Source organism: Protomyctophum parallelum (assembly GCF_964188405.1).
Source record: "Protomyctophum parallelum genome assembly, chromosome: 1".
Taxonomy (NCBI): Eukaryota; Metazoa; Chordata; class Actinopteri; order Myctophiformes; family Myctophidae; genus Protomyctophum; species Protomyctophum parallelum.
The window spans coordinates 9,040,366-9,068,294 of record NC_139697.1 but is presented as its reverse complement, the minus strand read 5'-3'; the positions used below and the strand labels follow the sequence as shown (position 1 = coordinate 9,068,294).

Sequence of the window (27,929 nt, the reverse complement as noted above, 5' to 3'; positions counted from 1 at the left end):
CGTGCCACAAGGAGGGAGGATTCACACAGTTCCTCGTACCCGTTCTGTTACCGCTTCTCGATGGCTCTTTAACTGCAAACAAAACAGTTCCGTATTCAGATGTGCGCTCTTTGATTCCACAAGCGGATATTTTACAGTTTCGTCCCCCCCGTGGAATTCAGAGAAGAGGTCGGCCAGGCGCTCAAAATGAAATACAAAGTAAGTGATTTTGCATGCAGTGGCATAACGGAATAAGTTATTCGAGATAATGTTATCGGTTCTTCCCTTGTATTATTGTACTCATCTGGAACAATCTAATCGCTCTATGGTTATAGTCCATCTATAATGTAAAGTCTTGCATTTGTTATTTAGCCAAGCAATTTTTAGTTCTGTGGTGATTGGTGAACCGTGAATATAATACAGCCGATACAGGCAACCCGACACACCGGGTCGCGTCCATGACAAATCTGGGAAGCCCCATTTATTTCAAGAATTAAGTTCAGATTAATCGTAACACCTTCAATGGATAGATGTTGTTGAGATGGACCAGATGGTGATGTACTCGGGTCGGGTGGGTGCTAGTTCATATAATGCGCATCGAACCCAGGTTGAATGAAATGGGTAAATTCAAGGGGGACAAATCTTCGGGGGGGGGGGGGGGGGGGGTATTCCGAAGAGAGGTCTTCACATATCTTTCTGTCTTTATTTACCTTCTCTTCAAATCGCACAGTATTTGGGGCCCATAATTCCCCTAAGTTTCCCAGCTGCCAATGACTGATGTTATTGTAGGCTACATTTGTGAGGGAATGAACGCTGCTGCAACTCAAATTACTAGGTAGCAGTTATTCCCGTGCGCCATTACTTATGTCCTTCTCAATGACCCCCTTGCTGCTCCCTTTGAATGCGAGGCTCCTCCAGCTTTGTTTGGACAATATTGTTTTGTTTACATCCTTGTGTGGGCTGACGAACAAACGAGACATTCATTTAAGGTCAATTGACACCTCTGTATGTAAAGCAGGGTGAATCACTGCTTCACATTATGTCAATTCTGCATTGCTATTCTAATCTATACAGCCCTTTGAACCTTGTTGTCAAGATTATGTATATTATGGTACAGTGAAAGGGAGGATAAAGAGTTGGGCTGACAGCCTGACACACAACATAGGTCATGACTCATGAGCCATGCCACATGCCTGGTACATGATGCACAGTGACTGACAGGACAGGGGCACCAGGACATCCCACTAGCCTACAGGGAATCTTTATCACCACACTCTGCACATAGTCCAATTGCTAGTCTTATTTTAGATGCAACTGTTGCTCACTAAGGTCTGTCTTGTGACAGGTTAGCCATTGAGTAGTAATAACTTGCTGGCTGTGAGGTTTATCAGAGAGAGGAAGCATTTGGATTGGCAAATGGCACCCATGGAAAATTGGCATCTTGTGAACATGTAGGCCTACCATTCAGTACAGTCATGCTCTGCACAGCACTACAGCTCAGAGATATAATGAGAAGATTCACTTCCGACTTTGGACGGATGCCTGAACCCGCGCTGTTCATGAATGGAATTCTTTTGTCTGCTCAACAGTATGTGTGGAATATAGGACAGTTGGCAAGAGATGTCCAGGACAGGTACTCTACACAGTATGGTGCCATTTCTAAACCACCCACTCATACTAAAATAAGCAGTACCCTACCCCGTGTTACCCTCTTATTGCCCTTTATAGTGCTGTTCTCTGCAAGTGTAATGTTTCTCTTTACTTCATTAGATGCATGTGTTTCATCCTGTGGTCTGATTTCAGAATATCATTATATGATGATATGATATGATATATTCCCCCAGTTTATTCATTTGTAGCTCTGAGAGAGTTAAACATTCAGAGTTAAACATTCCACAGTGTTAGTGTCATTGGTTTGGTTCTGTGTCCTGTCCAACAATGACCTGAGACCGGCCTCCCAGAGGACTCTGTGATTGTGTGGGTGTGTGCGCCATGTGCCTGCGTCATGTTGACTCATTGCCCTGGTCCGTGTACCATACACATACACAGCAGTGACTGAGATAATGGTGGTGGTGATGGTTTGCATTCAGTTGAGAAGACCAAATAGTTCTGGGAATAAATATACAGTAAACGCAATCTTAGTCTGAGAAGTACAGTACTAAAGATTGTGTACATTTGTACACACTTACAAATGGATAAATTCACTCAGAGGATTTCATTATATAGCATCACCAACCTGCTCCCCTTCAGAATTATTATATTTCATAACGGAAAGGGTAAATCATGTGTTATTTGTCTGCTAGACTACAATCTGTACAGCATATTACACACACATATAACACTATTATCCAACTATGCATTCTTTGTGACATAAACTACTCCACCTCTGTCTCTTCAACTATCTCTTTCTCTGCCTGTTTGAGATATGGAAAGCATAGCAAATAGCAGTCACCAAATTATGCAACACACAGAGAGAGAGGCCAGTGTACTATGTGGTAACAGGGATAGGTCTGCCCTGTTTGAAATGCACATTTCATGGCGTGTCAGTATATCCTATCCTCTTTTTTGACACAGATTCCACCCTTGCTGATCTTAACCCAGTCTAATTCTTGTTAAATATTTACAAAAGGCTTTTTATGCTCCCTTATCAGATCTTGGCATTTGCTCATCGTCCTCCTAGCTGAGGTGAATTATCCACAGCTATATTAAGTGCTGAATTCCTTGCGGAGGGCGGTTATGTTTCCACACAGGCTTAACTAAGTGCAGTGGCTTGTTGGCAGCATCTCACATGTCCTGACGTACGGTGGCGGCACGTCAAAAGTGAAAACCCAGGGGTCAGCCAATCAGCTGGCTTGGGGGAGACACTGTCGCCCTTTCCTGTGACGTCACAGAAGTTTCCCAACAGGCGTGCAGGTGTGAGGGGATTGCTTGTCACTCCATAGGTCATCTAATGCGTATAATCCCCAAGTTGAGAGACCATACACAGACATATTTATTTACACCCGGAAGCAGAGAGAGAGGGGGAGGTCTGAGGTAATTGACCACTTTCAACCTGGTCTGGTGTCCCTGTTTTGGGCATGTCATTACAAGCGAACAATTTTCACACACATTTCCGATATAGGTTGTATTGGTCACGCCACGTCATGACTCATACGCCAAGAGTATAAAATAGTGTTAAGAGCACTGGAGCAAAAGTAGGATATGAGTCTTAGTTTGGTTCCCCCCCCATCTTCATTCTGACAGTACACACACACACACACACTAGGAGTCCTCTTCCTTTTCAGTCATTCTTTTGTAGCTTACGTAACTGTGGCAGAAATAGCTTCAGGACCAGAGTGAAGAGTGATTAGGTGAACCAAAGTTATACAAAGTCCAAGCCTGTGTGTGTATGTTTTTTTTTCCTGGGCCCAGGTTCCAGGCAGCAGTCCAAAAAGAGAGTTGAGTTGGAAGCGAGCGAGGCAGACATTGTTCTCTCTCCCAGTCTGTGACCATGGAGGGCAGAGGAGGAGGAGGCTCTCTCGGATACTGAAAGGGAAAGAATATGAAAGGGAATAGGAAGTTAGTGGGTGGGGGGGTTGTTGGATGCATGGGGGGATGGGAGACCTGTGAGAATGAAAAAATAAAATACATTCCAGGGCACTGGTTCAAGAGGGGGCCAGGGACACCTAGACTAGAGGTCCTTGAAGGGGTTCCAATGGGTCCCCAGCAAAATGAGAATTTTTAGACTAATTTTCAAAACCTTTAACAAATCATCTCTTATGTAAAAAAATACAAAAAAAATAATCAAATGGTGGTCCACGGCCATATCACTTTGGGGGTCCTTGACAAAAATGTATGAGAACCACTCTGCAACTATGCCAAGGGTTGCACATAATTGTTTCAAGGTGCGCCTTGTTAATGAGGGTTTGTTTGGGGGGGGGGGGTATACTCGTCTCTGTGAGGCTTCGTACACACATAAAGAACAACTGTGCTGTGCTCTGCCTGTGTTTCATGGCCGCCCCAAATCCCCAATGCTTTTCCAATGGAAGTCACGTGGTTTGACCAAACACTTGTGTTTGATTGCCCCCCCCCCCCTCCCCATCACACACAACTGTTTGGTCAAACCACGTGACTTCCATTGGAAAAGCATTGAGGCGGCCATGAAACACGGACAGCACAGAGCATGTTCGTCTGACGTGTGTGTACGAAGCCTGAGACTGTTTGTGTGCACACGCTCTTGTATGTGTACCTTTTGATATGGGGTTCCATTGTGTGGAAAGACCACTTCTCCAGAGACATTTGTATTCTCCATGAGAAGAACAAGGTTCATTCATGACCAAACTTCAACCCCCCCCCCCCCCTGTATTACTTGGCCTCTCTCTCACAGTTGGCCTTATAGCCCACACATGTTTTTTACTAACTTATTGAAGCACAATAATTTGGATTTAATATTAGACGTGCATTTAATTTATCACGTCCTGCGTTATTCTTTCCTTGCCTTTATTGGTGAAAATAAGAAGAAGACAACATTTTTAGGTCTGCATTATGTGTCTAGATTTGTCTAATTTGGCTTCTCAGTGGTGTGTGAGATGAAGCTTCTACCATTTATCCCAAGATTTTCCAGGATTTCCTCTGCCCCCTTGGGCAACCCTCACCCACCCCAGCACCGCGTTTTCCAAATCAAGCATGAAGAGCTTACCCCAATTCTGAATGGATAAGGGTACCCCAACCCCCTGCTGTGTCCTCGCACCATGGGCCAAGTCTTACCATTTGAAAATGGCGAGCAAGGAGAAAAAACTATCCTGCCCGACATCAGGAACAATGCTTGTAGTCATTTCCATGTTTAACCTTTTGGCGGAAATAATTTTTGACACTCCCCCTTCTCCTGAAGAATGTCAAGTATTTTGCAGTGATCTAGTCTAGTAGACCCCTGTCAACTCATTTCAGTTATATGGATGGAAAGCCTGCCCTCATGTCAAATAAGAGGAAAATTAACAGCTGGGACCATGGGGGTCTGACACAAACTGTCTGTAGTGCTTTGGTGTGACTTGTGTTTATCACATCCTTCATTCTGTCCTGTGGTTTGTTTGACTCAGTGAAGTGGCATGTCGGTTTTGATTAAAACATATTTCACTGGCTATGGTGTTGTGAAGAATTGTCTCAATTGGGCCATAGGTTAGATCCTAGCATGACCTATGTGTCCATAATCCTGGCAGATGACAAAACAATGAGCCCCAAACCAAGTCCTAATTATAGGGTAATATGAGTGTGCACTGCGTTCTACATTCCCAAAATTCATTGAGTAAACAAATTAGTCACCCTTTCCCCAAAGGCACATATGTTGGGGGGAAGGTGGTGGGATTAGTTATTTGGCAGTGTTTTTTGTGTCATGTGTGGAGTGTGAAATCGGGGGGACAGTGTGGCAAATGTGCATCTCATTGGTGATGCCTATATGTAAAACCATGAAATGTGGGCCTGTGGAGATACCATAAACATATCTCTCATCACAAGTTCACAACCAATAACCCCTTGAGGGATTATCCAGCCTATCCATGGGTTTCAATAGTGCTCTCCAGTACCACTACCCTCACTTGGCTTGATCTACACACCCAGTCTTTCAAAAATCCGCCTCCCTCCATCTTCACTCGTTGAGCTCTTTTTTGGGAGCCCCAGAGTATGTGCATAGTGCATACCATCCGTAACGTAGGGTTTACCATTGCATTGTCCTGGCACGACCGGCGTGAGAGACCGTTACGTAACATGCAAGCCTAAAGCCTGATTTATACTTGGTTGTGGACTGTAAATAGCCAATCAACAAGCTGCGAGCTTTGTAGCTATTTTATTTTCTGCATACGACACCGCCGTATGAGGCCCTCCCTATCACAGAATATGATACACACTTGAAAGAGTGTAAGTTCATCTGTAGGCTACATAGAACTGTGCTTCCATGACCAGAGCAAGGCAGGTCAGGAAGATATTGTGAGAAGGAAGGCAAGGTCCCAGTGACCCACTCTAAATTCCTCAAGGTGGTGCAGAGCATAGGAATTGCTGCAGGCTAAGGAGGGCTGGGTGGACATCAAGTTACCTTTTGAATGTGACGGTAAATTAATACCACCTCGAACGAATGGAGAGGGAATAGAGGGCAGTTAAGGGAAGACGAGCGGCTTTATTAAGCAGTTACAGTAACTCATAGTCCCCGTGATTTAGTAGTCAATGGCTGTCTTGTCTTCTTGTGAAGCTACCAGTATGTCCAGCCCATAACGTATTTCATGTGGACTTTTACTGCTGTTGATAAAGGTTGCCTGACTGTTGTATTGCGGTTTCAATGTGCAATTTGACAAAAGGAATGTGCTGGGTATTTGGATGCGAGTGGAAATGCACCGATGGTAGCATGCTGTGTCTGACTCTGTGGAAAGGTCGGATAAAAATCTAAATCATTACAACTCTGGGGGGAGGGAGGGGTAAAACAAAATGTTGTATGCTATTTTCATCTGTGACTTGAAAAATTAATAAAGAAACTTTGATAAAAAAAAATCTAAATCATTATTGTTTCATTATCGTTTCCAGTTAATGACGAGAGAGCCTTTTGATGCTGTCAGACTTGACATCAAATTGGGAAGGTAAGTTATGGGTTGTGCATGCTGTGGGTTGTCACAGCACGCACTGTGGTTAGGCCCAACATGGTATTGCATATATCCTGTTGAAGATGGTTGCCTTGGGGGAAGCAAGTATGATTAGATGGGGTTTTTTTGGGGGGGGAGGGGGGGTGGGATGGGGAGATGTGATCCGTCATAGGGGTGTTATTACTCAATGCACTAAGTAGGGCCATTTGTTCTGTTCTAAATGTGGTTGAGGATATTACGCTCTATCCAGACATTTTATCATGCTGCAAACGTGTTGGAATGAAATTCAAGAACTCCTAGTCTATACATATTTCAGTGCAATGACTTCTGTTTTCTACAAAATGGATCGTATGTTGACATGTTCATTGGTCTGAACTCTGAACTGAGTGTTGTTTACTGTTTAGTGATTACAATTCTTCTCTGTTTCATAAGCTGTGAATCAGCTCTCCATAAATGACTGAATCATAGAAAACATAACGGAGGTCCCATGCTCTGAATAAAGCTACAGAAGGATGGTGTAGCTTTATTCAGAGTGCAGGGCTTTGCTATATTGATATCAGTTCGCTACCATTGCTTTCATGTTACTGTAATTCCATTGACTTTAGTGCGTACACGAGGCATCAGTCAATATGCAACTATGCCGTTGTGCGGTAAGTGATGAAGTTGAATTATGCTAGTTGAAAGTGGAAACACTGAAGTTGTGATATGTTTCTTGGCATTGAGACTATTTCAGAAATAGAGGAGATGAGGTTTTTACCTAACCTGATGTGTAATTATGTTATTACATGGCCACTGGCAGAGGTTATAGAGGCTGTAATCAGTCGGTCAGCCTGCTAGAAAACTGCTCAAATGAAGAAATTGCCATGTAGCTCCGAACTTCTTCCCATGAGCCATTTCTACCCAGAGCCCCTTCACACGGCCCATTTATTTGAACTGGCAATCACCCGCAGCAGCCTTACACTCAGAGGAACGGCCCGTGAAAGTCATCAGGTCCTCATTATCGTCATTACTATAATTATTTTCTATATTTACCTATGTGAAATGAGGCCAAATGAGTGTGCTGGTTCACCCATTCCATGCACTACCCGAGGGCATGTGTTACAGTGGTATGGCCCTAATTCTTATACCAGCCCACTGCTGATGTACTCCATGGAGTTTTATAGGTATAGCATGATGTTCTCACAGTTGGATCCAACCACTTTTTGGGGGTACAGGAGTGGCTGTGTGCGCGGAGGGTGGCTGGTTTGGACCGAACACGTCCACGCCTCTTTCTATGTGCGTCTTGCGTGACCCCTCCCGTTGCCTTGGGGACACAGAATTCATGCAATGTGGTGTGGTAGTGATTCTGGCTGAGGGTGGAGGGGGAATTTAGAGCGTTGTATTTGTGAGCTCATTTACCCAAAGCCACCTTCATTAGGCTGATGTGTACTCTAGAATCGGAGCCAAACCCACCCAGAGTGCTCTTTTACCGAAAACAGAGGCGGAGCCCTTTCAGTGGCAGTGTTACGTAAGGGCTTCTTATTTCTGGAGTGGTCAGCACAGGGTACGCACACCTTCCGCACAAATGAGCAAAGCAGACTGCTATTAGTGCTTAGACGAGACACCAGTGGAAAATGCCCTGTTGATGTAGAAGTGTGTGAGTCATCAAACCCCCCCCCCCAAAAAAAAGAAAGAAAGGGGAGAGTGGGGCTACACAGCTGTGTCTGGAACTTTACACATGCTGCTCCAGGTGTGAACCTAAATAGCTCTGCTTTGTACCGCTTTTCCTCCAATATAATTGCTTTCCAATGGCATAAACTCAAGTCTATTAGAGATTCTCCAAGGTATATATCAGTTTCCAGGTGTTAAGACTAGAGAGACTGAGACACATCAACAGGCATTAGGGGGCTCTATGATTATGGCTAAAATGATGATCCAGTTTAGGTTATTTTACTTAAACTGCTTAACGGTATACCGGCATGTCACTTACTTTAACGTTGTAGTCATGAGTAGACATGATTATTGATAATGACAATCTTTGGCGGAAAAACATGTTTTTTTTTAAATCATTTTCTTAATGCTGTTGTTGCTCATTGTGTTTATCTGTGCCATGTGTTTGGTCAAATGGTATGTTAAAGGCTCTGTGGTTTTATTGTTCCTCAGCCAGATGGATGGAGAGATGGGTTGTACACTGTTTTGGTTATATTAAATGTTGTGTTCTGCCAGGAGATGCAATGTGTAGCAACTGACCAAATATGGTGTTTGAATTAAGAGTTTCACAATTTTTGAATTATTCTCGTGTGTGTGTGTGTCCTGTGTCGCCCAGTTCTTTTCAGTCCCTTGGTCAAAGTTGAAACACTTTTTTTTATTTTTTTATGCTAAAGAATGATCAGCTATGGATCAGTTATGCAAACAAATGTTTAATGAATGCCTTGAACATGCCAGTTCACCGTCGGACCACACACACCTTGACCGCAGTATGTTTGTTTTTATTTATTTTTATGGAGGTATAGACAGTAGACTGACAGGAAATGGGGAGAGAGATGGGGGGGGGGGGGGGGGTGACATGCAGTATAAAGGCTGTCGGGATTGCCCAGTATGTTGTTTTAACACCATTAATGTCACGCAAATGCAGAAGTCAATTCATTGGCACTCTTCAGGGGAAGCAAAAAGGGAAGTTAAGTTACCACAAGTGTGTTTAACAGTGCGTAAAAGATAACTTCCGGGAAGACGACACCCATCTGTGTAGGTGAAGCATAAGCATAGGGCCCACCCCTCTGCCCACTTGACAAATGACAAACACATGTGTTTACAGGTGGATCAGTGACAAGCATCGGAGTCACCCCGTTCGGACTAACCAATGTTTATGCCTGAGATATGACATCTGTTTTAATAGTCAGTTTCACCTGCTCCAATTACAGATGTGCAATGTCCAGGAGCAAACAAAAACAAGCAAAAAAGGGTGCTGGATCTTTTCCCGCCCATGCCTCACATGAAAGGGATTTCCATGTTTCTGGTCTCCATTATGGCTAACGACCTGTTTGTATTCCCAGCAATGACACACTTAAAAAGACTCTCCAACCAAGGAGCCTCTTCTTTGCCCCAGACAGTCCTGGAAGTCTCTGAACAGTCAGATAATAGACTTTTGTAAATAATAACTTCATTTATAGAGCACCTTTCATGACATAAAAATTGAGAATCCTAATATTTAGTTATTCTGCTTGTAATTTGGTCAATATACTATACGAAAGTTATTGTTTACTTTGGCCACATCAAAATATATGGTGATGTAACTCTAAAAATACCTAGAGTTAAATTGAAACTTTACATCTGTATATTTACAAGACTAGCCCCTTACCCACATAGCCAAACTTTAGACAGAAGGATGTTGATGGTGTGAAAGTGTGTCCACCATTTTGTCTTGTCCAGGAACAAACCACAACACATGAAATGTGTTCATATGTCACCCACATGTTTCTACAAGAATTGATGTCAGACTTCTGGAAATGTCCAGCTACTCCCACAAAGTAGTAGTTCACTCATCGACCATGCCAATGATTATTTGGTCGGATGTGTCATCACTGCATGTGGTTAATTAACAATTGTAGGAAATGATTGGCTACGAGTTTGTGATATTTAACAAACGAATGAACATGTCCTCGACTCCTTACGTATAAATTATCTTGCCACACAGACAGACTATTTTAGAGTAGGCGAGTAATTGTATTCGATGAGCTCCAAGTCAAACAAATCCCTTATTCAATCGTTTCTGTTCAACGTGTTTTGATATTAAAATGTAATATATGTATGTTGTTCTAGATGGAAGAAGGCTGAAGGAGTATTAATAATAATTGCACAGCTGTGTTGATTTTTGAACAGAGAAATACTGTACTCACTCTGGCAGCAGTTCACACCAGATATTAAAAAAGGTATTCAAAATGATTCTGAATTGATAAATGGAGTGACATTTAGATTCAAGATTTGATCAAATCCTTTTTGAACACCCAACCCTATACTTGTTCCTTTATATTTCCTTTGTGTTTAGAATGCTTTTTTGTTTTGTTTCAGTACAATGAATGACATGTTCTCTCTCAGATCTATCATTTTGTTATTTTGTTATTGTATGCTCAGAGAGGCTTGGACCATGTGGTTTTGGGGGATTCAGACACGTGGGCGTTTTTAAGGTGTCTCACTATCATATCAGATTTTATCTTCACAAAACTTCACTGGGCTTATAGGCTATAGCTGACTCAAATAGAGGTGTTTTCTTTTTGTGCGTGCCAGTATGTCATAAGACAGAGGGTTTTGTTGTTTTGGCACTTGATTATAGTTTCTATAATTAGTGGAGACATGGGAGTAGGCAAAGAACTATGATACAGTATGTCCTTATTTTTTGTTTTGTTTATAGGAGTGGTCTTGAACTACTTTCTTTGAGTGTGTAGCATTTGGAAGTTAATCTTGTCAAGAGTCATGTGATGCAACATGAAACCAAAAAAGAAGTGACAAAGCTTTACAGTTTGAAGCTACTTTAAGTCTGGATAATCAGTGTTTAACTATTATTTCTCAAGGTTAATTTTACAGCTAAGCTAAACTGTTGACGGGGCATGAGACTTTTGCAGTAATCCTCATTTAGTTTCATCTTAGATAATTTCCCAACGAGGTCAACTTATTGTATAAAAGAAGGGTTTCAGGATCCACTCCCATTGCTCAGGGGTCAGGTTCAAGTGTGTTACAGGTCTGCAGATGAGCTAGCTGGTACCGGCCGAGGTGATTGTGGAGGGTAATTTTGTGCATTGGGTGTTTCTGTATAATGGTCATGACGCCATACTGAGACAATGAACAGGGAGAACAGACTCCCAGCAAGAGATAACAATGTTACCGGTGGAGAATGGTTCACATGGGAACGAATCTTCTGAATCAGACTGTGGAGGAAAAGGGAAGGCTGACTGTTCGTGGAGGGTTCAGCTCAACAGCAGCCCCAAAGTGGTCTTCCTGATTCTCACAGTACAGGAGAGAGTCTGCCGATAACATGCACCACTACTCGGGAGAGAGATGTGATTGTATTTGGACATTCTTCCACACAATATTTGTACTCAACCCGATCCTGGGGAGATATTTGTAAAATTGCTCCAAATATCTGTTGTGTGTCGTGGGTATCCAATGTTATCATCTTTGTTTATTTGATATGTGTGACTTTATCCGGGTACAGGCTTTAGTTTAGACATACTGTTGGTCCAACTGTTATTAGACCGACAACCTATCTCAAACCCTAACCGCAAGCATGGGAGCAGCGCATGTCTGACCGTTGTTTGTTTGGTGTGTGTAATCTGCGTGTGCATCCCACTTTATCCCAGTGAAGTTCACTGTGTTTATGAATACAAACATGTGTCTAGATGTGCATAGCTCCTCCAGTTTGATGACTTGTCATGATGATAAAAAAAATCCCATTCCACTATTTCAGTGGCAGTGTATTTTATTTGTACTGTATTTACAATGGCCATCAGATGAGTGCTTTTAGCAAGGTAATTGTTGGTAAGTGGCTCTCAGACACAATGGTGACTTCCCTTTGGGCTTTGCTATCTCCAGATCTGTGGCTTTGAGTCATTACACCACACCATTTACTAGCCTGTTAGGTAACTGTGCCCTGCAGCACCGCACGGCCTGAGAAAATCCTATCCTGTTCAAATCACTTTGAAAGACATCTGGCGGGTTGCTGAAGGGCTAATGCAATTTTGAATGCTAATTACAAGTGCACCAAGTAGTTTCTCATTGTATTCACCAGAGCGGCATAATTGGCCATATTCACATGGCGGCCATCTTTCTCTTACTTCATAGACGGGACGGGGGGGGTTGGGGTCGGAAACGGAGTTGGTTTTCCCTATAATATGCCTTAGGTGAGGGTGCTAGTTTTTGATTCGTCATAAACGTTCTTGTATGACCATGTGCTTATGCTTATGTTGCCAACATGGTGTCCGTCTGTTCTCCCTCTGCTCAGAACCTGATGGCCAAGGCGCTGTACGACAATGTGCCCGAGTCCCCCGAGGAGCTGGCTTTCCGGAAGGGGGACATCCTGACCGTCATCGAGCAGAACACGGGCGGACTGGAGGGCTGGTGGCTCTGTTCTCTGCACGGGCGCCAGGGAATTGCCCCCGGAAACCGCTTGAAGCTGCTCATCGGGCCGATGTTCGAGGCCCAGTCCCCGGCTGCCTCCTCCGCTGCCGCCGCTGCGGTTCCGTCCCCAGGTCAGAGTGCTGCCTACCAGCAGAAGGCAGGCTCAGCTCAGAGTCTGTACCAGGTGCCCCCATCCTTCCAGAGCCCGCAGCAGCAAGATCAGCAGAGCATTTACCAGGTGCCCCCTAGCCAGGATGTGTACCAAGTACCCCCCCAGAGGAGCAACTTTGCTGCTGATCACGCACCCAGCAAGGTGAGAGATACATTGTACACAGACAATAGACAACAACTCAAAGTGATATAGAGTCCAGTGACGTCAGTGGTTCCCAATCAGTGGGTCAGGGGCAGGGCCCATTTGTTTAATTTTTGTTCATTTCATAAATGAATGCCAAAAATCTAAGAAATTCCATGAATTAAAAAAACAAATGTCTAAGTATTGAAAATAGCCGACAAGCACAACAACACAACGCGTCGCATCTGAGCTTGTAGATCTGGTATTTTCGTTACATTTCTTTGACTTTTATTAGTATTTCACTGCCTGCGATGAGCTGTATTGTATGTGTATTTGACAAGTCTACTCAACACTCTTGAACCTTGAAGATGGAAATGGAGAGAGCGGTATAGTAGCGAAGAAGAGAGAGGGAGAAAGACGGTATGGTGAGATAAATTAAATGCTATAGAGCAGGGGTAGAAAATATATCCTGTACCGGAGAAAATAAATGTATTTCTGACGTAGGTGAAATGTAGATTGTTCGTTTGAAACCCGACCACCAGGCACCAGCACCGACTGCATTGTTGTAGACAGATTGTTTTGATGAGGGAGAATTGAAAATGATGTGTGGATGCATGCATGCCTTTGTGCATGCATGTGTAGATTAGACGTGATGGGACTTAACCCATTTAGACCTGAGTTAAAAACATTCACCTTGAAAGAATATATATTCAAATATTTGCAGACCTACAAGCTCGTAGCTTGTAGATCTGCTATTTTTCAATAGCTAAATTATAACATAATGTTTAAAACACCAAAATGGGTTCCCGCCCAAAAAGGGTTTTAAACAAAGCATTGTTATAGTGAATGATGCCATTGCATCAGTCTTGTTGTTGTGGAGATAGAGTCACACGGCCAGAGGGATTGTGGGTCTGCAATGTGAACTGTGGACAGGGTGTGCCTGTGCTGCTGTGGCACTCACCACAGAACAGGGTAGTGTTTTATGCACGGCTCCCATTTGGAGCTGCTTGTGTGCTGGCAGGCTCTGTGTTGCAGAGCCAGTTGAGCCACGGTGAACATGGGGAAAACTCATGGAAAAGCAAACAACACAAGGCTGTTTTTTAGCATTTTGGTGGAGTCCAAATGCCTGAATGTAGGTTGCCCTGTACTCAAATGCTATACACAGGTCGCTGGCAAGCCCATTGCAAACCCATGGCTTGGTCAATTACAGTATATATGGCTATATTTACAGTAGCAGCTTGTCCATCATGTACTATATTTGTAGCTGGAGCTGGACATTATGTCAATGAAGGCATACATCTAAGTCTGTCTGTCACTGAGAATATGGCCTGCAATAGCAGAGAAAAATAAGCACGCCATTTTCCATAGACTTTCCCATTACTTTTCATCGACCGGCAGAGAAATCATTTGGACATATGGTTACTTGGCAGTTGGCACCGGTGGGTTCAAACGTTGGACGCATGAGAAAAATGAATCCAATGCTCTTATTCATTCACCCGATTAACTAGCTGTACTGTAGCACCTCACACCAGACCATCTCTGCAGGACACGGGGATGGTAATTATATCCTGGAAAAGCTTTTTATATCCTGGGCCTGGGGTGTTTTTCTTTTCTTCTTACAGAATGGCATTAGTTGTCATAGAAATGAGCTAAGGTGACTGGTTGGTGGGTAAATAGGGAGCAGGCGCCAGGAGCTTAAGGGACTGTGATTCACAGTACAAGAACGGTTGTGATAAGCTAGACAAACCCATGAGCTGGGGGGGGGAACAGGAGACCTGGCATTCACTTGTACCCCCAAATGCACACGCACGTCACATGCACACATGCAAGCTCACACAGGAGAAGGGTCAACCAACACCTCTCCTTTGCACAAGTTGCACATACATGGGGCTTAACAACGCAGTGGTATTAAAAGCGCTCGGGGTGATAACATGGAAAATTAAATACTGTTCTTATGTAAATTCTTCTTGTGCTTGCAGTCTGTAATCATGTTGTTGAGAGATTATATTAAATCTAGGATAGTTAGCCAACCCTCCAATCTGTGGTTGTCAAAAGTGGTGCAGATTCCAGTTTCTGGCTATTTGGGGGGGAAAGTAAAGTTTGTGTGTGCATATGTATGTGTCTGTGCATGTTATGACATTTTACACATTTCTGTGTTTGCGTGCGTGCGTGCATGAATGCATAAATTGCATACATCATGGAGAATGTTCTGATCTCCAATGCACCACATGGATGGATGATGTGCCTGATGACAGGCTCTGCACATTGACGCATGTTAAATAGTCTGTTCAGGTGTCCTGTGGAGTGGTAATGGCTGGTGCAGCTTAGGGAAAGGAATGGCGTTTCCTCCTTGTCCACATTCATTGCATGCTGCAGACGCATGCTTGTCTCCTAAATAATTATGGAGACTTAATCTAATTATCCTCTCTCATATTATAGTTATGCCTGATTTATAGTTGTTTGCACATTGTGTTGCATGCTGGAAATGGCCAGTCTACAAACTGCCGTGATGTGACTCGTTTTGAGCTATTTCTGACGTGCAACACTGGCACGCATCCCCTCTCACTGATTTTTACGCTTTATGTCCTCCACTGTGCATTCTTGCATGTACACATCCTCCACTTTGTGCAGTCAGGTTGGCATTCCAACTCTGCCGTGCAAATCCTGGCGACTTGGTTATTTTCTATTCATGTGGCATAGCCATAGGGCTTTGGTTCAGTGAAGGCAAACTGAGGTTTGGCTCTTTCCGCTCCTCCGGCTGTTTGGTTTGATGCAGCAGCCTGAGCCTTGTCCTTGTGTGACCCTTTAGGGGAGCGAGCTAAAAGAGAGCCTCACAGCTGGCCCCATTCAGGGCCCCCGAAGCAAGGTCAGAGTGCGACACCCAATGCCTCATGGGGCTCCACAAAGAGTCTCCTGTCATGGAGGCCAGGAGAAGCCTTGTACCGCCATGATCACCCTGTTGTTAGAAGTCCATTTGTCATCTGAGTGCCCTTGATTCTTTTCCCCCCGCACAGCCCCAAAAGGTACATCAGTTTGTCTCACACTCCTCCGCATAGCGGTGCCTCTGGATTTCCCCACCCTCTGAGTCAGGCAATGAGTTCACGGTGCTTAAAGATGGGGCGGGGTCAGGGTTCAAAGGCCTCTGTCAAGCCTCTTATCTACTCCTACCAGACAGCCTTTTTATTTCTCACTTCCTGGCTCCTTCTATGGGCACTTCCTCCATGTGTTTCATACATCCAAGCATTCCTCCTCATTGGCCTGCCCACCGTAAAGATGTGTAGGGCAATCACAGAGGGACAAATAAACTCTCACAAAACTTAAGGACGGGCTTAGAAACGGCCAGGCGTTTTATTGACTACACTGCTGAGGGTGTGGTGTCTACCTTGATAAGCTTCTGCCAAGTTAAACTTATGTGTAATTAATGGCTTGTTTGTTTGGTTCAGGAACCACATTTATTTTCACCCTAATCATGTGCAGAACGATCTCGGCACCAGATAAATTAATTATCCCTTCCTGGAGAAAGCCGACTTCTTGCAGACACTTGTCTGCTCTCTATTGTCACAGTTGTGATGAATCACCGGTCTGTGAGATTTGACCACAGGGCCAAGGTCATAAATCCATTGTACTATCAAAAGAATTCTGCTCTGCCATTTGCACACTGGGAGAAACTCCCTGCCTGCCTGCGTGGTTCAAAGCTGCAGCTATGAAGGAATACCAGAGGTTGAGGGAGGAGAGGGGGCAGGAAATGCTTTGCTGAAAGGTAACATTTTCCCCTATTAAGATCAATGCGGGCAGGGGTCTCCTAGACATTTTTCATCTCCTGTCTCCAATTTCTGTTACTTTTCAGTTCACAGTTCAGATTATCATTTCTCTATAATAGTGTTTTGTTTTTAGGGGGGAAAAAGAAGAAGATAAAATGAAAAGGAAAACGATTATTACTATCTCAATGATCACATTAAAACAGTCTGGTCCTGGGATTAAAGCGAGAATGAATGATGGATCCTTATTACTGTCCTTATCAGTCCTTCCTCTGTGCCTAAGCCAAAATAGCTGATCTACAAGCTCGCAACACGTAATGCACTGTGAGTGAGCATGTAGATCTTCTATTTTTGGCATGTGACTTATGTTGGCGCTTAATTTAGCCCCCCCCTCCCCACACACACACACTCTCTGTTTGGGTTTGGCCACTTGCTTGCATTATGGAGACCGAGGCCTCATAGGATTCGAAACTTAATTACCTGCATTAATTAGTTTGGCACGTTAATAGGCCAGCGCCGCTCCAAGCGGTGAAAAATAATCAATGCGGCTCTGAGGAGCACCCCAGTGAAATGGTTCAGGCGTGAGAGAAAATAGCCTGGAACACGGCAAGCTACATCACTCCCACCATGATTCAGCAGTGCAGGTGTTCCTGAAAGAAAAGGTTATTATTGAACAGAACGGAGCACTGAAGAGTGACTGTCTAAGTGTCTGTGTGATAGATTGTTTGGATAGTATAGTTTCAGTATAACCGGTACATCCCCCAGCACATACACACAAAAAATAATAATAGTGCCACACAGTATAACACAATAAACGACAAAACAAAAATAAACATTCCACTTTAACTGTATCCTATTCCTGGGTGTGTCTTGACTGGACCTCCCTGCTGCACTGCTTTAAGTGACCCATGGCCACTTAATGCTAAAACAACAGCTCCGTGCTGACGGAGGCAAATGGCAGAACGGTGACGGAGGAAGGTAACGAGAAACGGGTGATTTGTACTTTGTCAGCACCTGCAGGATGGATGGATAGGGAAACGGTGGCGATGGCAGTGCAAGAAGATAGACGAGGTGAATGCATAGATGAATGCAGTCTGCATTCAATAGGGCTCAGTTGACACCTTGCCAGCAATGTCGTTGTTGCGGTGTTCTGCGATGGGCTTGTTGACTTGTATGTCAGCGGGTCATTCGATGAGCCCACTTGCAGTGCACTTCATAGTTCCAATGAAAAGGTGTGAAGTGATCATATCCTGTTGATTCTTGCTTAAACACACACACACACACACACACACACACGTCGCTCTCGTCACCATTACCTTTCAGGTCATTGAAAAACTATGTGTTCCAATGAATCCAATGTGGTTATTTTATTTTGTCACAAACTCAATTTAAACACTTAACACATGTAATTCTTGTCATTGGTTAAATATAAGAGACTTTCAACCTGCCGTCCCTATTTTGGGCATGTCATTATAGGCGAAAGACATGAACAAAAAAGATGAAATATGCCGATAGAAGGTTTCTGCCTGACAGAAAGAATATATATTTGCATAACATAGGATATAAAGCCTGTGAGGTCACTATTTGTCTTTAAATGATATACACTCTATACACTGAAAACTCCCATTCTGCCCAAACCTGAGCCCACCGGGATGCTAAGCAAACATTGTTTTGCTGAAAGAGCTATGAATCATTCAACCTGGTATAGTAACAGGAGTCTTAACAATGCTCCTTTCGGACTCCTCATGGCCAAACGTGGGATCTGATCCTTGGTTAGTCACTCCCATCATCCCCTTCTGACTCCTGCGTGATGGAATGCTAAGAGCCTGTCACCTGAGTGGGAACAAGTGTTTGCTCAGTCCCTTGGCCCTTTATGATGACATCACCGCTTTTTTCTCTTTGATCGACCTTCCCCAAGCGTCTGTAAAAGAACCGACCCCAGCGGGCCCGGTAAATATTTACCCAGCGGCAATTATAGGAGCGCCAAGTGCCCCTGACGCACGGCCTGCTGGGTAAACAGAGGGCAGAGATGTGAAATAAATGAGAAGTGCGTGTCTGGCAGTGGCTTAGAGGAGCCACTGATGGCAAGAGGATGACATATGGTACATGTGGTGTTTCAAAAATCACACCTGTGTGAAGTGAGGGGCGCTCTTATCATTATACACCATCAAACATCATCTCATGAATGAACAACTGAATTTATGTGATTCATAGGTTGGCCGATTTGCTCGTCTAAAAAGTAGAAAAATCCTTAATTAAAAACTCAAGATTTTTAATTTTAAGTCCAATGCACAGCCACGGCAGTAGTGCTAGGGTGATCTTTTTCTATCTCTGGGCCTTTTCTTTGTTGCTTTGAAAAAAGGCTTCTTCCATGGCTGGTGTGTCTGGTTACGTGTTCTGGGAGCTGTGCGTGCGTGCGTGCGTGCGCCAAACATGTGAGAAGAAGAGAAAGGAACTACAGTAAACTCTGGCTGCTTTATTTCAAGCTCCTGGCTTGACGCATTTAAAGCCTATAGTGAATGTATCAACGCTGACCCCAGTGGGCTCAGAGGGATGATGTATGTACAGACAGGAATGCCAACAATGAACACCTCAACTCACCGAGGTGATGTTCCCATTAGACTTATGAGAACCATATGGACTACCGGCAGTCCGACTCTCCTCAATAATAACTCCACTCAGATGAATGGCATTCCTCTCCATGCTAGGACACTCATATCCTCATTTTCCATTCCTCTCACTTACCTCTCTTAACTCTCTCCATAAATCTTTTGCCCCCCCCCCCCCCCCCCTTACCAGCCCACCCCACCCCTCTCTCCCCAAGGCATTAATCTCATTCGGAGCTGGTCAGCCTCGTGCCAGGGTTGCACCTCCTATCATTTGACTCTGAGGAGGTATTAGGATATTAGGTCAGCTATACAGGGACTCAGAAGGGTTAGTGAAACTTAAGTCTCCTGCCTCCCTGCAGTCTCAGTCTCTCTTTCTCCCGCTCTCTCTTTCACACAACCCCCCCCCCCCCCTCTCTGCCAAGAAGCTCTGCATAATATGGTTCCCATTTTCAAGCCCTGCTTATGAACCCTGCTACTTCCACTGTGGTGTTAGTGGAGTTTGGGGCAGAAGTGGAAGACTCTTCAAGACTGGGGTTGTTGGGGGAGGGGGGGTCACTGGTGCGCTCAGGGAAGAGCATTCCGGACATTCCTCTGTCTGTCTGATGCTGTAAGGAGGTCTACATGGTCCTATGTGGGGTTTTTTTCCTTTGGGGGAAGGGGGGTGGGGGGTTGGAAAGACTGAGATCATAAGATTAGGTGGGAATGATAAACACTGACGGGACAGAGAGGGAAAATGTGACGAGAATAAACAATTCACACCAGAAGCTGTTGTTCCAACTTAAAAATAAAGATGTACGACGTAGCTGAAGGCTAAGCCATCTAGAGCAGGGTCTGTTCCCTCAAAAAAAAAGTAGAACAATACACTATGTATATTATTGTATTACATATGTATAAAGGCAAATGTAATTGTAAATAATTAATTATTATAAAACTATAATATGAAGTTAGAAATGTAAGATTGTGACTTGGATGTGATTTGGTTTCCTGTGTCAGCGTCACAGTTCATCACAGCTCTGGACTCTGGAGGTACCATATCCATGTAGTTCCTTGTATTTAGTTTAGCATTTCATTATCAACAAGTTCTCTTATGTCATTCCCTGTATTGGCCTGCTCCTGGCCTCTGATTATCACACGGTTTGGAGGGTACTCAGTCACAAAAAGGCTGAAACATGGCACTGCAGGGACAATGTGCAACTGCCTCTGTTCATGTCAGAACTGATTTAACTCCGATGTAATTACATACCGTTGCCTGGTCGCGCGAGGACAACGAACGGAAAGCAGCTACACACTGGGTATGCCAGGCAAGAGGCACACAGGTTTTTTTTTGTTCTTTTTTTTTTAAAGACGACATGAGGAAAATGGTTAGACTTGGTGATGTTGAGCGTTAGACTTGTGAATGTCTTGTCGTGCAGCAGCTGCCATCTTAAACGGCAGTCCTCATCATCATTAAGTCTCTGCTGTCTGTCTCTCTTGCGCCCTGCTGTGGATGGACAGGTGGTGACTCCAACCAGAGTGGGCCAGTCCTACACCTACAGCCCAGGCCAGCACGACCAACAGGACCTCTATGATGTCCCTCCTATGAGATCGCAGGGGGTAGGTGTTTTTCGTGATTCAGCCTGTCCCACCGACATTTCACTGATCTGTAAACTTGCATACAACACTTTGTCATACAATGTCACTCAGTGTATAGTCATCATATAGGGTAGGTATTGGTGCCAATTGGGTGCCAATTTTGTACAATTACAGAGAACCATAAACAGTATATTGTTCAGTATACATCCATGTTTCCAGTATTTTATATTTTCTCTCTCTCTGTCTCTTTTTTTTCTCATTTTTCAGGTGTATGATATTCCACCTGGTAAAAGGATGGGATCACCTTACCCTGGTCAACATGGGAGTTCCCGGAGTCAAGGAGTCTATGACATACCCCCGTCCCAAATGGACCCCAGGACACAAGGGGTTTATGACATACCCCCCTCTACAGAAGTAAGAGAACTGTTCCACAAAACGACTAAGGCTGCCACCCAAATGAAAGGGGCACATCAACCCAGAGGACACTGGATTTATTTCTGTCAAATCAACTGAAATTAAGGAAGTAGTGGTAGCCACGTATGTCCGGAAAATAGTTAGAATGTGTTTATTGATACAGTTCTTCTTAAAAATGCCAGGGACGACAAGACGAGATTAATCCAATTATGCACTGATTGCCAGGGACGACAAGACGATTTTTATTTATATATATATATATATATATATATTATTTTTTTTCCTTTTTTTTTGGTGATGACATGCACATGACATGCACAATAGAATTACATTTTCTTTATTTTATTTATAATGGGCTTCGGTGGCAACAAGAGCCAAAACCTGTGACCACCAGGTGGCGCTTAAAACTCATTGACTGGCAGATTTGTTTCTTGCTTCGTTTAGCTTCTGCCAGGCTTTTTCGTTATAGCTTACCTTTTCAAGACACCTTGTGTTTATAATTTTTGGTTATTTAAAAAAAAAACATTCTCCCCCGGTCAATCGGCGACAGTGTGCTGTGGGCAAAAACATAATTATTCCATTTGGAGCTTGGGTTCTAGAGTTATCGTCGTCTGAAAAGAGCATGCCTCACAGAAAAAACAATTGGATTTTGCAAACACGTCTGGTTCCGTTTCCTGTGGGACTGCGACTCCAGTGTTTTTACACAAGCTGGTATGAACCCCCCACCCCACACACACACACACAGTGAGTGACTCTGGGAAAAACTTGTCCATACTCATCCATTGAATGAGTTAATTGGCTGTAATAAACGAATAATATGTCCAATGATCATATTTAGGACATTCTTGTGGCTACTCTAAATGAAAGCCTTGCCTGCCAGTAGTGTTCAACCAGAAGTCAAGAGAGCCGAGTACGGTTCCCTGCCTCTTAACCATTGAGAGCTATCCAACAAAGGAAAGTCAAGGACATAAATGGTTGCTCTCCAACCAAACCTCTAGGATCTAGGATTTCACCAGACTTCCAGACACAGCCAGGCTTCGGGCCATCAGTTTGTTTGTAATAACCTGAAATATGCTGGGACCTGTTATTTGCGTAGTTCCTAATTACAGTCTGGGCATGCCTGTCATGCTGTAAAGAGTGGATTTCAAGACTGATGGAAATCACTTGCAGTCCACCATTTTATTTATCCCACTGGACTTCTGTGCCCTGTGCCATGTACGTCATAACACATATTCAGCATAGTCAAGACCTCACAGTTATTAGTACGTGGTGCTTGTGTGCCATAGGCTGACTAACACTGAATTTAAAGGAAGGAATCGGGGGCGTTTGAGGTTTGCAAATATGGTATCTACTTGACACCAAGCAGGCCTTTCACTTCCTCTGTTTTCAAGTGCAACTGACTGTAGCACTTGGCTTTCAAACTGTGGACTGTTACCCATAAGTGGGTCACAGCAGGAGGCCAGGTGTTTATTTTGGATCGCAAAAATAACCCACTTTCTACTGCAGAGACGTTTGTCAGTAAAATATGTGTGGTCTTCACATAACTTTTCTAAAATTATTATTATTTGATGAAGACTATATTTGTGACTCTTTTCATGCAAATAAAAAAAGGAAAAAGCGGCACTCCAAAATAAAAGATGCAAGACTTTCGCGTTTCGGCAGAGCCTTCTTCAGACAGTCTGCTCTGAAGAAGGCTCTGCCGCTTTTTCCATTTACCGGTAGTTGGTTTATGAGCACCCACTGCCTCAACCAAGGGCAGTTTCCAGAGGAAGCTCACCTGTTTTTCTTTCTTTATATGTTTTCATGCACTGCGTAATATATGTTTTCATGCACTGCATAAACCTAACGTTTCTCTTTCAACAGGTGTACTCGGTGCCGCCCTGTCGAAGCAACCTCGCTCTCCAGGAGGGAAACTACGACTTCCCCCAGCCTCACAAACCAGAGGGCATCTATGACATCCCCCCGCCTACCCTCGCCAAGACCACCCAGAGCCCCGAGTCAAACTATGACTTCCCCCCAAGCTCAGAACTCTCTGCCCATCATCATCACCACCACCCTGCCGCTAATGACAATGAAGGCATTTACGATGTGCCACCTCCCACCCTTCTCTCAGCCGCGGGATCACAAAGAGATCTATACGATGTCCCCCGGGGCATGCAGCACGCGCAACACAGATCGTCCCCTGTGGACAGAGATCGAGGCAAGGGCATGTACGAGATCCCTTCCCAGGACGCCCGGGCGATAGCAGACGCGACGGACGGCGTCAACCGTCTGTCTATCTCCAGCACGGGAAGCACCCGCAGTAGCATGTCGACCTCCTCCTCTTCTACGGGCTCCAGCACAGAGGGACGGCTGGCCCTGGACCTAGATTCGGCTGTCCAGAGGCTGCACCGGTTGCAGCAGGCGATGGAGGCCTCGGTGGGAGCCCTCCAGACCATGGTCGCGTCCCCCCACTGGAGGACATTTCCCTTCATGGAGCGACATGCCAACGATGTGCGCACGGTGCTGGACAGGGTCCGCGCTGCCCTGGGGGACTTCCTCGTGTTTGGCAGAGGGGCCGCGGCAAATGCCACGGCTCTGTCGGACCCCAGCCTGCACAGTAAGCTCAGAAGGCAGCTGGCGCGGCTCGAGGACTCCCAGCTGATCCTGCTTCAGACGTACCAGGCCCTGGAGAACTGTGGCTGGGCCCTCAACGCCCTGGCCTCCTGTGGGTCCACCAAACACCACGCTAAGAGTGACGATCTGGACCGCTTTGTCATGGTTTCCAGAACCGTGCCCGACGACTCCAAGCAGCTGGCCTCCACTGTGGGCAGTAATGCCGAACTGCTCTTCAGAAGGGTACCTATGGATGGGTCCTTCTCCAGGGGAGGCACACCTGATGGTAGCATGATCCACACGCTCACATCCCCTTCCTCAGACAATGACAACTATGGGAGCCAGACCAAGCCCTTCCCTGTGTCCTCCAGCCAAGACAAAGACAATATGAATAACAGTGAAAAGTGTGTTAAAAGCTGGATGGAGGACTACGACTATGTGCATTTGCAGGTATGGATTGTACTAAGAACCCTCTGCTACAACATGCACTTCAGAAGCATTGTGTCACTATATTAATGTTGGGCAATATCCTAAATGTAATATATCTGTGTAGTCCTACATACTGCAATATGGGGATGTATTAACGCTTGAAAGATATTATTTTTTGGGGAGGGGGAGGTAACGACAATTGGTACATGCTGTTAACAGTTTTTATGCACAATTATACAATATATGTCCTGAGGGGGCGGTATGGTGATATGCTCATAACTGTGACATTTCGTGGCAAATTATCTGCAAAATCCTTTCCAATCCTAAAATGTCCCTTGATAGCCTGAATTAAACCATTTCATTCATATGCCTGTTTCTATTCTATAAATACTGGCCTGGTGTTTATCTTTGACTCAGTAAAAATAGTGACCATGGTCCTACAATGGCATGGCCTTTTCTTTATGTATCTTATTCTCAGTAGAGCGGATTATATAACAGGTTGAGCAAGGGTTTGTTTGAGCTTGCTCACATGGATGCGATACAATGTTGTTTGAGTGCCATTTTAACCTATTTTTATGCCTTCACAGGGCAAAGAAGATTTTGAGCGTCAGCAGAAGGAACTTTTGGAGAAAGAGAACATTATCAAGCAAAGCAAAGTTCAGCTGGGCCAGGAACAAGTAAGGGTTTCTCTTTCCTTTCTCTGATTTAGACTTCTAGGCTATATTATAGATCATAGATTTTGGGCTCGATTTTCGTCACCACTTATCCCTAAACTTCTTTGCCTTTTTTTTTTTTTACTATTTTGAAAAACATTTTTGGATAGTTCAACTAGCTGATCTACATGGGCTTGTAGACTGGCCATTTTACTATTAAAAAAATGTTTTGCAAAATAGTAAAAAAGGCAAAGAAAAAGATAAGGGGTTTAGCGGTGACGAAAATGGAGCCCTATGTGTCCTAGGATTTGTGCTCTGTATATAATTTTCCATTAGCCAAAGTAAGACATATGAATGTATACAATTCACAAAATAAATCTGGGTAATGGACTCGGAGAACTAAACTCGGAGAATACAGGCTTTGAGGAATCAACTACCTAGCCTTCTCTTCCACAAGCACATAGGGCAGATGGCATCTCATGGCAATACACATAGTGGAATATGGGAATCAGGAGATGAACCTTTTCACATAATTCCTTTTGATGGGCAGAACTGGCATTTGTTTATCCCTTCCACTTATACCATACAGTACTTCATAGACCGGAGTCCCCTACAGAGTCTATACTTCCCCCCTGTTCCCTTTACACAAAATCTCTTCAGTGAAAATGGCAGATCTACAAGCTCCCAATTATGTTTCAAAGCGATGTGTTGTGAGCTTGTAGATGTACTCTTGTGGCCAAATGTCTCCTATTTCACTGAATGTTTGCCTATTATGGCGTGCCCAAAATAAGGATTCTGTGGTTGTTAATCTCAGTCACTGAGACTGACTGGTTGCCCTCCAAGTTTCTATTAAAATACAACTATAAATTATGGAGCAGGGTTAAAATGAAGTATGTGAACAGAAGTTTAATTCTTTGTCTCTTGTCTTCACAGATCAACCAGTTCAAACAGCTGGAGCAGGAGGTGACCAAACCAGTGGAGAATGACATCTCACAGTGGATCTCCCACAACAACTCGGCCGAACCCTCTTCCACACCCTCTGACTCTTCTTCCTCACCGCCGCCCTCCCTGGGAGTCAGCGGGACCCACTTGTGTGCGCGGGACCGTCAGCTGCTGAGCTTCTACTCCGAGCAGTGCGAGCAGCACTTTGTCACGCTCCTCAACGCCGTGGATGCATTCTTCAGCTGCGTTGGCGCTGGGCAGCCTCCCCGCATCTTTGTGGCTCACAGCAAGTTTGTCATTCTCAGTGCGCATAAACTGGTCTTCATCGGTGACACTCTGTCCAGGCAAGCGACTGCTCCCGAGGTAGCCAACCGGGTGATGAACTCCAGCAATGTTCTCTGTGATTTATTGAAGACTGTGGTGGGCGCAACCAAGACGGCCGCCTTGAACTACCCCAACACAGCTGCCGTCCAAGAGATGGTGGACCGAGTCACCGATCTCTCACACCATTCACAGCAGTTCAAAGAACAACTACTGCAAATGGCCGGTTTGTGATCTCTGTTCTAGTGACTCACCCATTGGGGCTCGGTTATTTCACCAGGACTCCAGTGTGAACATTTAACTATATATTGCTCTTCATTAATTGTGAGTGTTTTCGATGTTGTAAATAGTTTTGTTCTTTCTGTTCTGTAAATGTATGCTCTATTTTTGTGTAGATTGTTTTCTATGATTATGGTCTGAATATATATATATAGATACAGCATTGGCGTCTCTATAGAGTGACTTGGACATATTTTCATAACATTCCTGTTGCATATTAATAAGCACCTTATGAGATGTCCTGTTTTTCATTTTCACCCATAGAATGTTGTTTAATGTCCCTACTGCTGGATATGACAGTAGATCAATGTGTAAATCATTTGATGTCAGTCTCAACTACTTGTTTTAGGGGAGGGGGGGGGGGGAGTTCTCACCAAGGACAAAGTAAAGTATTGTTCTTAATGATATGACTGTGTCGTTTGATCTCTCTTATGTGACTGTTACAGTGCACAAGACGGCCTTCTCAATCTGAATCTACTATAGAAAATGTGCAACAGGTAACATCAGTGTATCTTTTTTGCTAAAAGTGATTCATGTGTATTACATGCACATTAAATGCAGTGTGTTTTTGCACCAAAGTAGATGCCATTTTGGATGGATGGTACATAGTTAAAGGACCACTTCACCACTTTTAAACTTCTTAATCTTCATATATATACAAATGTTTTCTTCTTGGTCTTTGTCTCATAGGAGGCCTGTGGGCAGTTCAGAAACCCGTCCACCAGTGACAATATCATTGGGCAAGATTTGTTGCGCCATATTCTTTTCTTTTTTTAAATTATTGTGAGAATGATGGCTTCCATTTTTGCATTGCAACTTTTCAGGAATAGAAAGCCTGCAGTTTCTATTAGCTTGGATTCTCCATCAATGATGTCACTGGTGGACGGGTTTCTGAACTGCCTACAGCCCTCCCATGAGAGAGTTGGATAAAACTTGTGCTATTTTATCATGCCCATTAGTGAGGACCAATTATATGAACATAGGGTAGGTTGAAAAGCAATCTGAGAATCCCATCGGCAAATAGCGGAAAAACAGTGACCCCCGTTTAGTGGTGAAGTGGTCCTTAAAGTAAAATTAAACTTGGACCAGAACTAAGACCGAAATCTCTGGAAATTAAGATGAATTACAGAATGAACAGTGGTATACTTTTGCAACTGACCAGACCTGATTAACCTATTAATTATCCTATTGTGCTATCCAGCTGTGGTGTGTGTGCCAACACACAGAAAGCTGCTTTAGATTTCAGAGGAATGGGTACAGTATATCCTTGGAATTGTCAAGTAGACCCCTGGATGGATGGATGGATGGATACTAGGCACACAAAGTACATTTATCGATATAATTTCAAATTTTTCAATTTCAGGTCAGGTCAGGTCATGCCTGACGATTGTTAG

General features: G+C 44.1%; 1 protein-coding gene across 1 annotated transcript; it reads left to right on the top strand.

The window, feature by feature from the left end:
* Positions 1-27,362, top strand: nedd9 (neural precursor cell expressed, developmentally down-regulated 9). Its single transcript, XM_083783258.1, has 7 exons — positions 1-198; positions 12,556-12,984; positions 20,825-20,923; positions 21,170-21,316; positions 23,180-24,361; positions 24,928-25,017; positions 25,927-27,362. The coding sequence occupies exons 1-7, from the start codon at positions 187-189 to the stop codon at positions 26,488-26,490; spliced, it is 2,523 nt and encodes an 840-aa protein (XP_083639384.1). The 5' UTR covers positions 1-186; the 3' UTR covers positions 26,491-27,362.
* The last annotated feature ends 567 nt before the right edge of the window (positions 27,363-27,929 follow it).